The 15,508-nt window shown below is 44.7% G+C and overlaps 1 protein-coding gene across 1 annotated transcript in view; it reads right to left on the bottom strand.

Annotated features, from left to right (window-relative positions):
- ZDHHC2 (zDHHC palmitoyltransferase 2) overlaps positions 1–14,087 on the bottom strand; it is a 95,680-nt gene extending 81,593 nt beyond the window's left edge. The window contains exon 1 of the mRNA XM_088478745.1: positions 13,856–14,087. Within this exon, the coding sequence (XP_088334871.1) occupies positions 13,856–13,982 (127 nt within the window). The 5' untranslated portion in view covers positions 13,983–14,087. The remainder of the gene's footprint in view (positions 1–13,855) is intronic.
- Between the last annotated feature and the right edge of the window lie 1,421 nt (positions 14,088–15,508).

The raw sequence follows: 15,508 nt of genomic DNA, 5'->3' as shown, positions 1-15,508 counted from the left end.
CTGATCAAATGCTCTCTCCCCCTGCACCAGCTGATTCAGTGTCTTCTATTAAAGGCAATAACTTTAAAGGTCTGCAAAGGCTTTGCTATGCTTCTTCAAGCCTGCATGTTAAGCATGTCATCTAAAGCGTGAAGACTTCTAAGTGGAGCTTCAACTAGATTTGGACTGATCTATGGACCACTCTACAAATTCACAGATGTTATTTATTGACTCAACTTTTGGTATTTACCCTTTTATGTCTAATTTCCACATATTGCTTATCTTGCACATTGCTCATCTTGCTCACTGTAACCAAGATGACTGCCCCACCTGCTATTCTTATGGGTAATATGATTTTGTAAAGGTCGTATATCTCGATTTAGTATTCTGTGGCCCCTGCATTATGTAAACTATGTAATGTGCCCAAGATGGCAGCCTCACATGGTACCTTGTGGATAGAATGAATAATCCTTGGAACTGATGACCCAAAATGGCTCCCTCACCTTAATATTATGTCCATGGTTTCTGTATTTTCTGCAAAATCTAAACCCCTGTATTATGTTCATGGGTTCTGTAATGTACGAAAAAGTGCAGAAAAGCGCTATATCAATACATTTGCTATTGCTATTAATAATAATAATAATAATAATAATAATAATAATAGTATTATTATTATTATTATTATTATTATTAACAAATATTGCCTCATTTATTCTATTATCATTATTCTATAATCATGCATTGTCTTTCCATTGCTATTCATACCTCACCTTTGACTCTATACTATTTATTTCCATTATCATTTCTCTACCTTCCTTACTCTTATATCCACTGTGAAATGCCCAGGATCCTATCCTCCTCTTGCCACTGACCCTACTATCCTCCCTTCCTAACCTCTATTACATCTAAGGTTACACTAAGGTTACATTAACAATATTCTGGGACTGCATAGACCACAACAAGGTTTACTACACCCAGGCTCCATATCACCATGACCTTCACACCCCTGGACCTCTGCATCATGGCCAGCTCAAAATTAAAGTGTGGCTTTGGCCTAGCTTGGTCTGTCACTCTACCACCTTGCCCCAAGATCTTTGTGTTGACTAACATGACAATAGTTAGTTCAGCCTGCCCTACTGCAACTTGGACTGCCCAGCTCCCACCACCCCCCCTGCACTGCTTCCATGTATCTGTTATGCTTTGTTCTTCCCACACTACATGTCACATTTCTATGAATTGCTTCCTCTTCCATGAGTAGGATGAAAAACATGTGGAATTGATGATTCTTTGGTTTATTCTATTTTGTATGTCACTTTTGAATTCTGTATTTTGTATGCTGCTTTTTGTATTTCCGTATGGATCACTTCTCCATGTATTTCTTTTCCCATTCAGTGCAACCTATGTAGCGTGCCCTGCCTTACCTGGTATACTTGTTCTTTATTTGTAGTCCCCCAATGTGTATCTCATCTCCAGGTATTACCTATCCCGCCTATTGTAATCTATATCAGTGTTCTCCCCAGAATTTTCTTCCAACCGGGTGGCAACCAAAAGTAGCCATGTGGGGGCCTTCGCAATTATGCGTGCGCCGGGAAATGGGGCATCTCCCTTACCAATCCAGCCCGACAGGTCTCAGGCTGCTCTCCCACTGGCTCTCTGTCAAAAGTGCCCATTATACGGTATACAATCGGGAAACCGGCTGCTGGATAATACCAGCAGCCGGCTTCCCGACTGTCATATCCCGGCGAGGGTGAAATGCCGGGCGTCTAGATGTAGACGCCTGACATTTCCCCTATGCCAGGAGACCTGGGGGGGACTTAGGGTTAGGCAACCCCCCGGGAGGGTTAGGGTTAGGCTAGGGGGAGGGAGGGTTAGGGTTGGGCACCCCAGGGGGAGGGTTAGGGTTAGGCACCCCCGGGGGGACTTAGGATTAGGCACCCCCCCGGGGGACTTCGGTTTAGGCAGCGGGGAAGGGGGCGTTAGGGTTAGGCATGCGCGAGACCCGGCTAGCGACGGGGTAGCCGTCGCTCCGTGTCTCGCACCAAAGGGGGTGTGCTGTCGATGTTGATTGACAGCACGCCCCCTTTGGTGGGCGTGCCGGGGGCGTGGCTGCCAGACGGAGGCGTTCCCATGGGAACGCCTACCGTCTGAAGCCGGCCCCACTGACCACCCACAGCTATAGCGAGCGGCCAGGAAGATGGTCATCGGGCTTGCGATGAGACCCTTGTGGTAGGGTCTCGTTGCCGCAAGCCCCAGAGAGATTTCGGCTCTCGCAGAGCCGAAATCTCTCCCACTGACATCACTCGTGATGTCAGTGGGGCCGCCACCAAACGGAGGCATTCACATGGGAACGCCTCCGTTTGGGCAGCCACTCCCCCGGGCCGCCCACCAAAGGGGGCGTGCTGTCACTCAACATCGACAGCATGCCCCCTTTTTTTACGAGACCCAGAGCGACGGTTTGCCCGTCGCTATCTGGGTCTCGCACATGCGCACGACAGAGCCGGCTCCGTCGTGCGCATGCGCACTGGGCCACCATCGACCCGCTTGCGAGCACATAGCGCTCGCGAGCGGGTCTGAATTAGGCCCAGTATTCACTGGAAAGCTGTCAATTTTGCCCCAAGAACAAGCAGTGGTAACTGGCACCAGTACCAAGACAAACGTTTACAATTACATGAAATTATGCAAAGGTATGTTGAGACAGCCACCACAAAGAGCCAGCAGCACTGGGTAAAAATACAGCCATATAAGTGTCATATGTAAGTACGGGATAGTTATCCAGTATACAGTTTATAACCGGAAGCTTTCATTACTTTGCAACATCATACCTAAAATCTACTAAAACACATTAAAAATGATGTCTTACTCCTAAATGTCCCCAGTAAAGGTATTACCCTTTTATTAAAATATTTAGCAGCTCCCTGCACCAGTAGTTAGAGGAGGCAAGCAGTGATCATAGCACCAGCTACTTCTATCCTTTTTTGGATCAGGTATTTGGATAATTGCTGTCTGCACCAGTGGAAGTAGATAGGTAAAAAAAAACACTAATCCCACTACATGAGGAGAGCTCAAAATATGTTTTCTTTTTTTTATCACATACAAGACACTTATGGTCTGATTCAAAGATGTACATGAAACCAATGCCTTGCGTACATCTCTTATTGTTGGAGGTCTGCACATGGCAGAACAGATCCCGCGTGATCGCTCACAGTCCCCCCTTAGCTGCAGTATTACTGACATGCTGCGGCGTTTGGGGGGGTGGATAAAAGGTGCCCCCGTTTTGGAGTTGTGCCAAGTTCAGGGTCTGCATCATTGGATGCAATCTTCCTGGAGGACACGGCTGTCCAATTCCAATACCCATGTTTAGTAAGATTCAGCTTAATCAGCCTGCCCAAAGCAGAAACCATCATAGCCATCAATCTGCAGCGTTTGCAGACACAGCACTCGGATCACAGATGCGTACAGGAGGTCTATTTCTTACACCTCCTGCTGCGGCTGCGCAATACCGTCCACATCTGAACCAGGCCCTTAGCTCATTAGGTAACCAAGTTAAAACACAACTTTGTCATCAGTTTCTGTGAGTGTTGGGAAGGCTTTCCCAGGGGCGTAGCAAGGGTGGTTCTAGTGGAGCTTCTGCTCCAGGCACCTGCTCTGGCCAGGGTGCTGGAGAGGAGCCATCCGACTGGGGTGTGGATCACCAGCTGCTGAGCTGCCCTAAAGCACAATAAAGAGATCAGTGCCTCCAGAAAGGGGGCATGGTGTGGGTGGAGTGGTGCTTGGGGCTCCGCCCACACCACGCCCCACAGTATGGAGGCACTGATCTGTTTATGTGCTTCAGGCTAAGCTCAGCAGTAGGTGATCCGCCCCCCCCCCCCTTCCCCCTACCCGGTCGGATGGCTGCTCTCCGGCGCCCTGCAACAGTCAAGTGGGGGGAGGAGAAAGGTAAGGTGGGATATCTGTGCATGTGAAGGAAGGTGTTTGTGGGGGTTGGTTTGTGTGAGGAGGTTGAGATCTGCATGTGTGTGTGAAGGAGGGGCTATCTGAGTGAGGGTGGAGAGAGCTGTATGTGGGGATCCCAGTGAATGGGGACAGCTGTGTGTGTTGGGGGGTGGCTGAGTGAGGGGGGGAGAGATATGTGAGGGTAGGGGGAGAGCTGTGGGGGGGTGGGTTCCCAGTGAGGACGAATCTGAGTAATGGGGGAGTGCTGTTGTGTGTGGGGGAGTCTGAGTGAGGGGGAGATCTGAGTGGGTCGAGGATTGTGTGTGTTTGAGGGGAGGAGAGCTGAGTAGGTGGGAAGAGCTGGGTGTGTGGGGGGATATGTGTGAGGGCGAGATCTGAGTTTCAGGGGAAAGCTGTATGTGTGTGGGAGGGGGGGAATCTGAGTGAAGGGGGAGAGCTGTTTGGGAAATGTATATAATATGTATTTATACATACATTAATATGGAGCCTGAGGCTGTATTTTGCGTAGGACCTTGTGGGGTCTTAATCCGGCTCCAGAGTAGAAGGGAGGAGGGGGTGGAGCCATGGGCAATAACAAAGAGGGAGGAGGAGGAGGTCCCCTCCCAGCAATACCAACAGGTTTTCCTCCAGTTCACCTTTGTAGTGTGTCCCACCTACCACCCTGGCCCTTACGTCAGTCAGCCTGCCTGGTTCGTACAGAGGAGGAGAGATCATGGCAGCTGTGTCCATGCTGCTGAGGGAAAGCCTGAGCCAGGTGCTGCTGCCCCTGAGAGCCTGGGTAGCGGCACCCATGACTGGAAGGAGCCTGAGCGGTGAGTCTGGTGAGGTCATGCCTGACTGCTCTGACTCCACATGCCAAGAAGGGGCACTAATGTTTATTTTTATTTCCCTTTCATTTGCCCCTACGTGCTGGATACCTGGCACACTGAAGGGGGGCGAGCGCAGTAGCACACACATGCTCCAAGCGCCATGGCTACACGCTACGCCCCTGGGCGTTTACAGCACTCCCAGTGGAAGTAATAAAACAGTGGTGTGCCATTACTGTAGTCATTTCTGTTGCATGACCTCTCTGGACAATAGGATCAATGGAGTTAGATTCTTACCATTTGTCTGATAATGAGCTGATGGAGATAATAATCTTTAGTAATGATTTTGCACATCTTTCCAGCATATGACCAAAAAAAATCTCCTTTGCATTCTGAGACATTTAAGAATCACTTCAACAATCCATGGGAAGAGGAAACACTGATAAAGACAACCAACCTCCATGGGTTTTTTGGGGGGCAAGACCTCACACCTCATTGTCACCTCTGTTTATATGATATGATCACAATACATAAAAGTGACAGCTTTACATAAAAAGTAAGTATAAAAAATGTGAAACAAAAATAAAAGTAATGTGTAAGAAACTATAACAGTACCAGATGTCTTATATAACCATGAATCATTCAACAGCTGTGAGTATAATCCGACACTTTCAGGATAAATACTGGATTAGTCACATCACCAAGGTTAAATGTATAATTACGTGAAAGCATTTATCTTCAAAAAGCATCTTCTGAATCCATGCTACAATCCCAAATGAAAAAAGTCACAGAGTGTACATACAGTACAAACAATCAAAGCACTGACATTTTTCCGAACACTATTCTTAATATTCTGTTTAGGTTTTCATTAGGGTAAAACAACAACTACAGTAGCAATATATAAAACTAGAATACAAATGTAAGTGGTCTATTAGCATTTTCTAACTTATATATCCACAGAAGTGGCGGACATGTTTAGGGCTAAATCACTGACAATGGGAATGAAACCTATTATTTCACAAGAAACCAGTGATGTCACTGGGGTAATTCAGACCAAATACTCAACTATACTGATTCTGACTATGCCTACAAGACTCAAGCTTAACTCTTTCATTTGTCTACTTTAATCAAGCTCTCACCCCTAGGTACACTGATGATCTGCTCGATCAGTCTATTTGTGGGTCAATCAGCTAATCAAAGAACAGGGGCTCCTTTCTTACTTCACTTTACTGTGTCATTCCAGATCCAGTTTGTTAATCAAGCAATCAAACAGCCTAAACTGGTGAATTTACCTGTAAATAGAGCAAAACCCAATGTAACAGTAAAGCCTCAATTATCTTCTTATTAGCCCGCAAAGATGATGCTATCTATCATTATAAGCCTTGGTATATCCCGGCGCCCAAGCACATACCCCAATCTTAAAGCCGTTTACTGTATGACGCCTACACAGACTGATAACTGCTATAATCAGAAAGGCTGTCCAACTTCCTCAGCATGTTAGGTTCCTCAGTTTCCAAATTAATCTATTCATCATTGCATTTCTCAGCCACTGTTCTATTTATAATCTCTGGAATAAGCATCCTTGCTTCCAATTTATTCCACAGCCAATGCCCACTGAATTTTCCCCCAATATGTTTACATCATGACATTGTTGCTAATTGCCTGTTTTCTTCTCTCATTCCTTTCCCTCTGCCTTTTTTGTTTTACATTTTTCAACCATAAGTTTGATGACTGTAGATGCAGGACATATCAATGGCTTCCAAACAGGACAACCAACCAGAAACCTCTGCAATTACAGTCAATTAAACTACCACAGTTCAAGGCAGCAAACCTGGAACCATTTAATTGTTCAGCTCTCTTGGAAACAAGGTAGGTGGAACATCAATAATGTAATTGCGAATTGTTGCATAAGTTATGCCAGTAGTGACCCGCTGGAACACTGCTGCTCTATAGAGGGCACCTTGATCAGCGGATACCAAAGTAGACATGTCTTCAGACTTGGCACAGAAACATATGTAATGTCACCCAGAGGAGGGGAGGGGTGCGGCGGCTGAGTATAGAGAAAGAATGTTCTGATTTATATATTGAAATCTGATATAGCAGTGGAGTGAAACTTGGAAAAAAAAACAATAGGCTTTATTATATTATGGAAGAAATGTCTCTTTAGCGCTGACTTATCCAATAATAGATAGTTAAAACTTCAAAGTGCTGTTTGAGCAATAGAAAAAGATAATTACTCACCATTTACGGTGCTATTATTTTGGGAGTAAGGTTTCCAATGGGATGATGTCCCTCACAGGACGGGGGGAGGCCAGTGGTGTCATGTGGTCCTGTCCAGGAGCTATTGGTGTCAGTAATTAGTATTATTAGTAATCAGCCAATAAGGTGGCTCACACTCCAATTGTAGTACGGATTTGAGTACAGTTGTGTGGATTTTGACAAGGAGTAGTTTTGCTCTTTAGTTATGGTATAGTTATGCTGTGATTTATTTGAGGTTTATCTCTATGCCAGTGATTCCCAACCTCGGTCCTCAAGGCACACTAACAGTCCTGGTTTTAGTGATATCCATGCTTAAGCACAATTAATTAATGAGGTTTAGATCCATCCATTCCTTGACTTGCAACAGAGGTACAATCTCTGGGTAACATGGGGTCATGGGTTTGAGCTTTGGTTTCTATGGTGGAACTCACTGAAGATGGCACAGCAGCTATACTCCGCGGGGTGGTAGCCACGGGATACTCTGAGGTGGTTAACACAGGCAGCACAAAATCCGTAGGCACAGCTGAGTACCCAAAGTGTGTGAGTTTGGTAGCGCGCAACAAGGTGCACAGATGTGTTGGCACTGTTTGCAAAGCAGGTATAGTGTGATGAAAGGCATGGATGTGTTGGTACTGTTTGTACAGCACGTAGCTTGTAAAAAGGTACAAGGAGATGTTGGCACTGTTGAAACAGAGTGTGGCATGCAATGAGATACACAAAGGTGTCGGCACTGTTTGAACAGTGCGTAGCATGTAATGACATACACTAATGCGTTTGGATTATGGGAATAGCACGTAGCATGCAATGAGATGCACAGCTGTGTTGGCACTGTGGGAACAGCGCATAGCTTGCAATGAGAAGCGCAGAGCAGATGCAATAACCCCGGAGCTCAAAACGGGACAGCGAATGTATCAGAGTACACACTTATACATAGATCATTCATAATGCAAACAGGTGAAATTGGCACAACCAAATACACTGGCACAGAGTCTAAAGACCCCCACCCGACTTCACAAGGAATCCCCACAAGAGATTATGGACTTTACTCAGTAAGAACCTAGGCCACGGCCCAGTGCAGTTGGTTCCCACTGTGAAAGCAACAGAATTCTTAGCTGTTATGAGGATGGAACACATCGATGGAAATGCGGGTATGGATGTGCTGCTGTCGAGGAGACAGAACACAGGAGTTGAAACAACGCTGGAAGCAAACTATACTGGAAAGTATAGTTCTGAAGCAGGATCATCTATGAAAACATAGTTGATACTCAGGCACTGTAGAAATGCAATGAGCAGGTTTATATAGTGCTGGCTCATGGGAAATTCCCTGTATGAGTCATTAGTGCTGGAGGTTAGTGGTAACACCTGATAGAGGTGTTATGTCATCTCTAGCCTGAGGCTGAACCCAGCTGGGTTATGTTAAGGATTTTAATTGAGAAGTCAACCAATTAGTAACCTGCTGAGTGTTGGAGGCAGGCCAGTGATGTCTAGGGGGTAAATTTACTAAAGTGAGAGTTTTTAGAAGTGAGTTTAAAAAGCGATGTTGCCCAAAGCAAACAAATAAGATTTTACTTAACATGTAACTAGCACCTTCTAGAAGATAATAGCTAGAATCTGATTGGTTGCTATGGGCAACATCACTTTTAAAACTCACTTCAGTAAATTTACCCCTAACAGGGGTATTCAATATGGGTGCGATAACATCGTTTTTGCGTTAATATCGGAGCTATGACATCATTATCGCAGGTTTTAGTTTTACACTGTATTCAATATCAAAGACTTATCGCAGTTTTGAACAGTCTTTGATAAAAAACGGGGATAACTTTTCACCATTGAATAGGTGTCGAAAAAAGTGCAGAATTGGGGTTTAGGGGTGCAGGCTTAAAAAAAATACCCTGCACCCCTGGGACTGACATTTAAAAAAGAACTGTGTCAAAAAAAGTATAAAAAATTGGGGTGAAAAAAAAAAAAGGGAAACAATTGTTTAAAAATAGGGAAATAGGTTCAGGGCTATTCTGCAAGTATGCGGCAGGTGTTTTGAAGAATAGAATTATAGCGGCAGGTGCACAAATGCAGAATTTTTAAAAACTTACTTTAAGGACATCAAAATATGCTAGTACCCATTTTCATGTACCCCAAATTTGATGGGACCACTTAAAAAAACGAAAACATTAACCTAAGTGCTCTCCTGCATCACTTCTTCAATGTCGGGAAAAAAACACCTGCTGCGGCTATTTAAATCCCCGACTTTCAATTAAAGGCTAAAACGGGGGTACCCATAGTGTTCCCCCATGTTTTTACAACTTTAGGGGGGTCTTACAATTATTTAATGGAAAAATGTGTAACTTTACACAAATCCAACTTCGGAGTTTCCCGTTTTCGTTAATTTTATATTGAATACGGGGATAAGCGGGAGCGCGCACCATACTTTAACACAGGAAAAAACTCCGATATGAAACATTAACTTCGACAGTGAAGTTAACGTTTCATATTGAATACCCCTCTAAGTCTGCTGGTACTTACAGATCAGGGCACTACATGTGCAGAGTTTGTATGTATCCCCATGTTTGTGTAGGCATGTTCGAGATGATCTGATTTCCTACCATTGTCCAAAAACATAGCGGTATATCAATTGACTTCTGACAAAATGATCTTAATATATGTGTGTATGATGTGTGTATGTTTATGTGGGTAGAGAAGTTACACTGTAAGCGCTAACAAAGCAGGTACAGATGTGAATGATTCAGCATTCTCTGGAAAGCAATGAATAATATGGTGGCACCATACAAGTAAACAATACTAATGATATGCAACACATAACTGGCAATGGGGGGAATTCAATTCAAAGCGATGTTGAATAGCCATGCGAGGGAGCTCCCAAAGCTATTCAAATCAATGTGATTGTTTGGGCGGGCTAAAGGATTTCTTCTTGCACCTTCCTGGGGATGCGAGGAGAAATCCGACAAAAGTGCCGACTCCGTGGCTGTTTGCCAGCTTAGCACGGCGCTAACAGCATCACGGCCGGCACTTTAGTCGGAGAATGCCGGTTCTCGCGACTATACACCCATGTTAAGTCACGAGAACCCCGGCATTCTCCGACTTAACAGCGCGCTGAATTCAATAGCTACGGGAGCTCCCTCCCGGGGCCATTCAGCATCGCACTGAACTGAATTCCGTCCACTGAGGCTGGTATCTCAAACAAATATTGTTGGCAAATATGTTTTTTTTTTCTTCCAGAGACTGGGAGCTATCAAATCCTGCTATGGGGGTGGAAAACCAGAACCACAACTGATAATACGTAATCCCTATTGCATAAGGTCGAGGTGCCAACGCTCTCTGGTCAATCTCTAGTAAATTACCATAAAGGAGCAGATATTTTAATAGCAGAAATACATTGTCAGGCTTCAGTTAACCAACATGCAATTAGCGATTAGCGGTATAGTCATGTCCTAAAATAAGGAAGCCCTTCAACAAATATTGTTGGCTGTCACAAAGTATTCTGCCATGTAGAAATAACTTGTCTATTAGCTCTCATTTCCTTTCATGCTTCTACATTCATTTCATATGTCCATATACTGCATATAGAGAATCCAGTGGCAACCTGTACTCAGTCAGACACATTTACAAACAACTAATCATTTATGTATCACTGATATCACAATATCTCACAACTGACTTTTTTTTTTACAATGTACAAGCAGAAACTTTATCAGCTAAACGCAGAACCCTTTATTTTACATTTCCATGCAAGACATTTATAAAAAGTACATAGTGCTACTTTATCTTGGACATACTACAGTATGTAAGCTTTCTAGTGAATCAGGTGGGCTAAACACATTGACTATGGCAGGATAATTGGACAATAAAATATATATAAAAATTTAGTTTATATATAGATTATCTAAAATACATAAAGTAAATATACATAAATTTATACATATTACTCTTATTCCGCCTCTAAAATTAATCTTACTCCATCTCTCTTCCATCTATTTCATTTTCTCAATCTGGCAACTTTCCCCTCTTTCTCTCCCTTGTCCCCTCTTCTATTCCCCCATTCTTCTCTCCTGCTACTCTCATTCTTGCCTGCTCTGTCTTGCACCTTTTCCTCCTCTCGCTCTCCTGCCCCACTGTATCTGTGTTTGTTTCTCTCTTGCCCCTCTTATTCTTCTCCCTCCTTTCTTTTTTTTAGACTTCAGTACAACCGCCTATTCAGGACTGTCTTCAGTCCTATCAGTTATTGACTTACGGAGCAGACACTGGCTGTGAGGCTCGTGGAGCATGTCACTGCACTGTCCTGCAAGTGTGTGCACAGCAGACCTAACATGCACATGCACACCTGGATTGTGTTTTTAAACTTTGCATAGGGCTAGTGTTGTCATTATGTATCTGCTTTGGAGGGGGGGGGGGGTGGACAGTGTGTGTAGAAGTTTTCTTATTATTTATAAGATTCAGCAGGAGGCTTGTGCCGTGTATATTGAGTCCGACATGCACATGTGCTCACCAACATGATGACATCATTTTTATCAGCACTTGATTTTATTTTATAGATTATTCTTAACATTACCTTTTCCTTTTCAATTTTACTATTGTAAATGTTGGGACATCCCTGCTTTTTCTATTTTATAGAATGTTTTTTCTTTCTGTATGTGGCCTCTGCATCCCTGTATGTCTTTTTCCTTTCTTATGTTGTTGTTGTAATTTTGGCATCTTGAAAATAATGGGCAGGTTGTGAGATTGAAAACTGTCATAAATGAATAGGTTGCACCCATCAAAATATGTACATGTCCAGTGTGTGATGTCTTGAATGTGAATAGTTGGTAGGGTACACAGTTTAGATTAGAGGTGTAGTAAAGGGTTTTCTAATACACCGATGTAAAATACATGTTGTGGACGGTAGTTTGTCTTACAAGCTATAATGTTATAGAACATATTGTAATCAATTGTATAATCCTTACATTTTATTTCTGCAATATTATCCACGAGAATGAAGATTTATTCCTCTAATTTATTTATTATTCATATAAAGTCTTATGAATCTATTAAAAAACGCAATCTCAAACACGACATGCGTGCCATCTAACGGCTTATATAGAATCTTTAGGAGACTGTACATGTGTGTTACGCACGTGTGTAAAGAGTGACAGAGGGGACAGGCATCACCACTGAAATCTGGTAAGCCATGTTCTGAACTTTAAATGGAGAAAAAAAGTAGAGTCCAGGAAATCTTAAAATTTGAATGTGGAAACACTGCTGGCGGGAGTGGGTAGAGTTCAGACCAATTGTCATTAACTGCCAACATGATGACATTTTTTATCAGCACTTGATTTTATTATATAGACTAGTATGTTCCTCCCTCCCCCCTCCCCTCCCTGCATATTCTGGTTAGCTCCCGACCTTGCTGTGTCTCACTCCTTCACTCTGTCCCCTCAGTGGTAGCCATTGGTAAGGAGTGCACTCCAACTCCCACTACGCATGTCTGACTTAGGACAGAGCATAGGGCATTATAATACAAGATTAGACATGATATCTGGATTGATTATGTTTCTGTGAATGTATGGGTTCGGGACCTGATTCAGAGATGTTAGCAATGGTGATTTTTTATGCAGATCGAGCAATTGTTTGCCATTGCGCATGCATATTAGCTGTACTGGTCACACCTAGTGATTGGTTTGCAATTGCGCACACGCACAGAGTACCCATTCGCAAAGTGAGTGACAGGTAGTCAGCATTTGGGGGAGGTAAGGGGGGGTGGTTAGAAAAACTGGTGTGTCTTACCTTTTAAACGATGTTACATGGGCGTGCATAAATAAGCCATTGCAATCTCCTACGCAGTATGAGACCTCTCTGCATGTCAGGAGAGCCTCTGTATTTGACACAGGTCTGACCTTCCGCAAGACTTGCATTTCTGGCCAATTTGCGTCAATGTTACCGTTATTTACGCAGGTAAGTGACGTCGCACGCAGATGAGAAGGCAGCAGTGGGTATTCCTATGATCTGGTAACTTTGGAACTATTAGCATATTTTCACAGCTGCGATAGCATTAGTGTCCATCTCTGAATCAGGCCTTCTGTCTGTTCTATATAGTGCAAAAATATATAAGGAACAGTCTGTAGACCAAATAAGCATTGAAGAATTGCCAGGTCAATACACACATAAGAAATAACATCCAAAATATTGCTGTTTTGGGATATTATGAGCAAAATCTTTAAATATTAGGAATAGAATAAGCAATACTGATGTGCCATAACGGTATACTACAACACCAGGTAAATATGTATGTAAGAGGTATGGTATGGTATATGGTACATGGTACGTTCACTTTGCAGTTTGGGAGGCTGCAGCTTGCTAATGATCCTATATAACTGACACTGCACCACTATATAACTTACTCACATTAGTACAGGGGGGGCATTCATAACATGAGGACAGGAAGCCGACAGGCGTGTGAGGGTTTTCTTGTTTGTTTTACTGTATTTCTGCTGTGAATTGTAACTGGGTAAGTATAGGGTGTGTTTATTTTGCCAGTAATTAAACATAATAGTACAATAATCTGCATTTCTAAATAACATAACATTTTCAAAGAGCAAAAACGTCACCTACACTTTGTCAAGACCATTACTCTCCTCAGCAGTACACCTTACATCTGCATTATACTGTCCTATACTGTATACTACCTGTGCTGTGCCTGCCTGGCACAAGTCACTGACTGCTGGCAAAGGTCTCATGTGTCTGACTTCTAACACTACAGCCAGGAGTGACTGCTGACTCTCTCTCTCTCTCTCTCTCTCTGAGAGAGAGCCATGTTCTATAGTACCCAGCATTGCCATCTCTGCATTACATGTGTGTGAAGGGCTCACCTATACACAGCTGGATGACATAAGCGTAGTAGGACCAGCAGACGATGATGGTGATGAAAAGCACCGGTATCCAGTACAAGCACCTTCTGCACCTCCGCTTAATGTTGCTGGGGCCCGACGGCGCCATGACCAGGGTGGGGGCCTCTTCATGGGCAGGGGAAGGGCAAGGTCTGTCACCTGCTGTCTCCTCAGTCAGTGTGGTCAGGTACCAGTGCTGGGCAATGCAGGGGCAGCGGTGCTGCAGGCTGGGACTGTGTATGTTTATGTCTGTGTGTCCGGGCTCCTCCCCCCGCCCAGTCCTCCCGCTTCCCTCTCACATACACCAGGCTGCAGTAGCAGCCCCTAATATGTACTCATCACATGCCAGGCAGTCACTGGAACTAGTGCCAATCACTGCCCAGTCCTCCCTGTTTCTCTCTCCCATACACCAGCCTGCAGTAGCAGCCCCTCATATGTGCTCATCACATGCCAGGCAGTCACTGCAACTAGTGCCAATCACTGCCCAGTCCTCCATGCTTCTCTCTCCCATACACCAGCCTGCAGTAGTAGCCCAACATATGTACTCATCACATGCCAGGCAGTCACTGCAACTGGTGCCAATCACTGCCCAGTCCTCCCTGCTTCTCTCTCCCATACACCAGCCTGCACTAGTAGCCCCACATATGTACTCATCACATGCCAGGCAGTCACTGCAACTGGTGCCAATCACTGCCCAGCCCTCCCTGCTTCTCTCTCCCATACACCAGCCTGCAGTAGCAGCCCCTCATATGTACTCATCACATGCCAGGCAGTCACTGCAACTGGTGCCAATCACTGCCCAGCCCTCCCTGCTTCTCTCTCCCATACACCAGCCTGCAGTAGCAGCCCCTCATATGTACTCATCACATGCCAGGAAGTCACTGCAACTAGTGCCAATCACTGCCCAGTCCTCCCTGTTTCTCTCTCCCATACACCAGCCTGCAGTAGTAGCCCCACATATGTACTCATCACATTCCAGGCAGTCACTGCAACTAGTGCCACTCACTGCCTAGTCCTTCCTGCTTTTCTCTCCCATACACCAGGCTGCAGCAGCAGTCCCTCATATGTTCTCATCACATGCCAGGCAGTCACTGCAACTAGTGCCAACCACTGCCTAGTCCTTCCTGCTTCCTTCTCCCATACACCAGCCTGCAGCAGCCCCTCATATGTTCTCATCACATGCCAGGCATGTTCATGCAACTAGTGCCAATTGGTGCTCAGTACCATCTGCTACCTTCTCTACCACAGACCAGGCTGCATATGCCAGGCAGTCACTGCAACTAGCCCTCCCTGCCACAAACCACCTACTGTATGCCATAGCATCACCATATTCATAAATAATCATATGCAATGTGCGTAGCTTACTCAGCCTGGCACTGTTCATTATGTCTGTTGCAATGCACACAGGCCCTGATTCAGAGCCGGACACTCTGAAAGAGAGCTCACTCTGAATCTGGGCGTTTTGTTTTTTTGTTCGGCCTCCTGGTCGCTCGCATAGCTGTGGGTGACCACCCACAGCTATTGCGAGCGGCCAGGATGATGGTCAAGACCATCGTGACCATCGGGCTTGCGACAAGACCCTTGTGGTAGGGTCTCGTGGCCGCAAGCCCCATAGAGCTTCTGGCTCTAATAGAG

This window comes from Taudactylus pleione, unplaced genomic scaffold, assembly GCF_031769625.1.
Source record: "Taudactylus pleione unplaced genomic scaffold, aTauple2 ptg000218l, whole genome shotgun sequence".
NCBI lineage: Eukaryota > Metazoa > Chordata > Amphibia > Anura > Myobatrachidae > Taudactylus > Taudactylus pleione.
The sequence above is the reverse complement of the archived record's forward strand: the minus strand, read 5'-3'. Positions and strand labels throughout refer to the sequence as shown.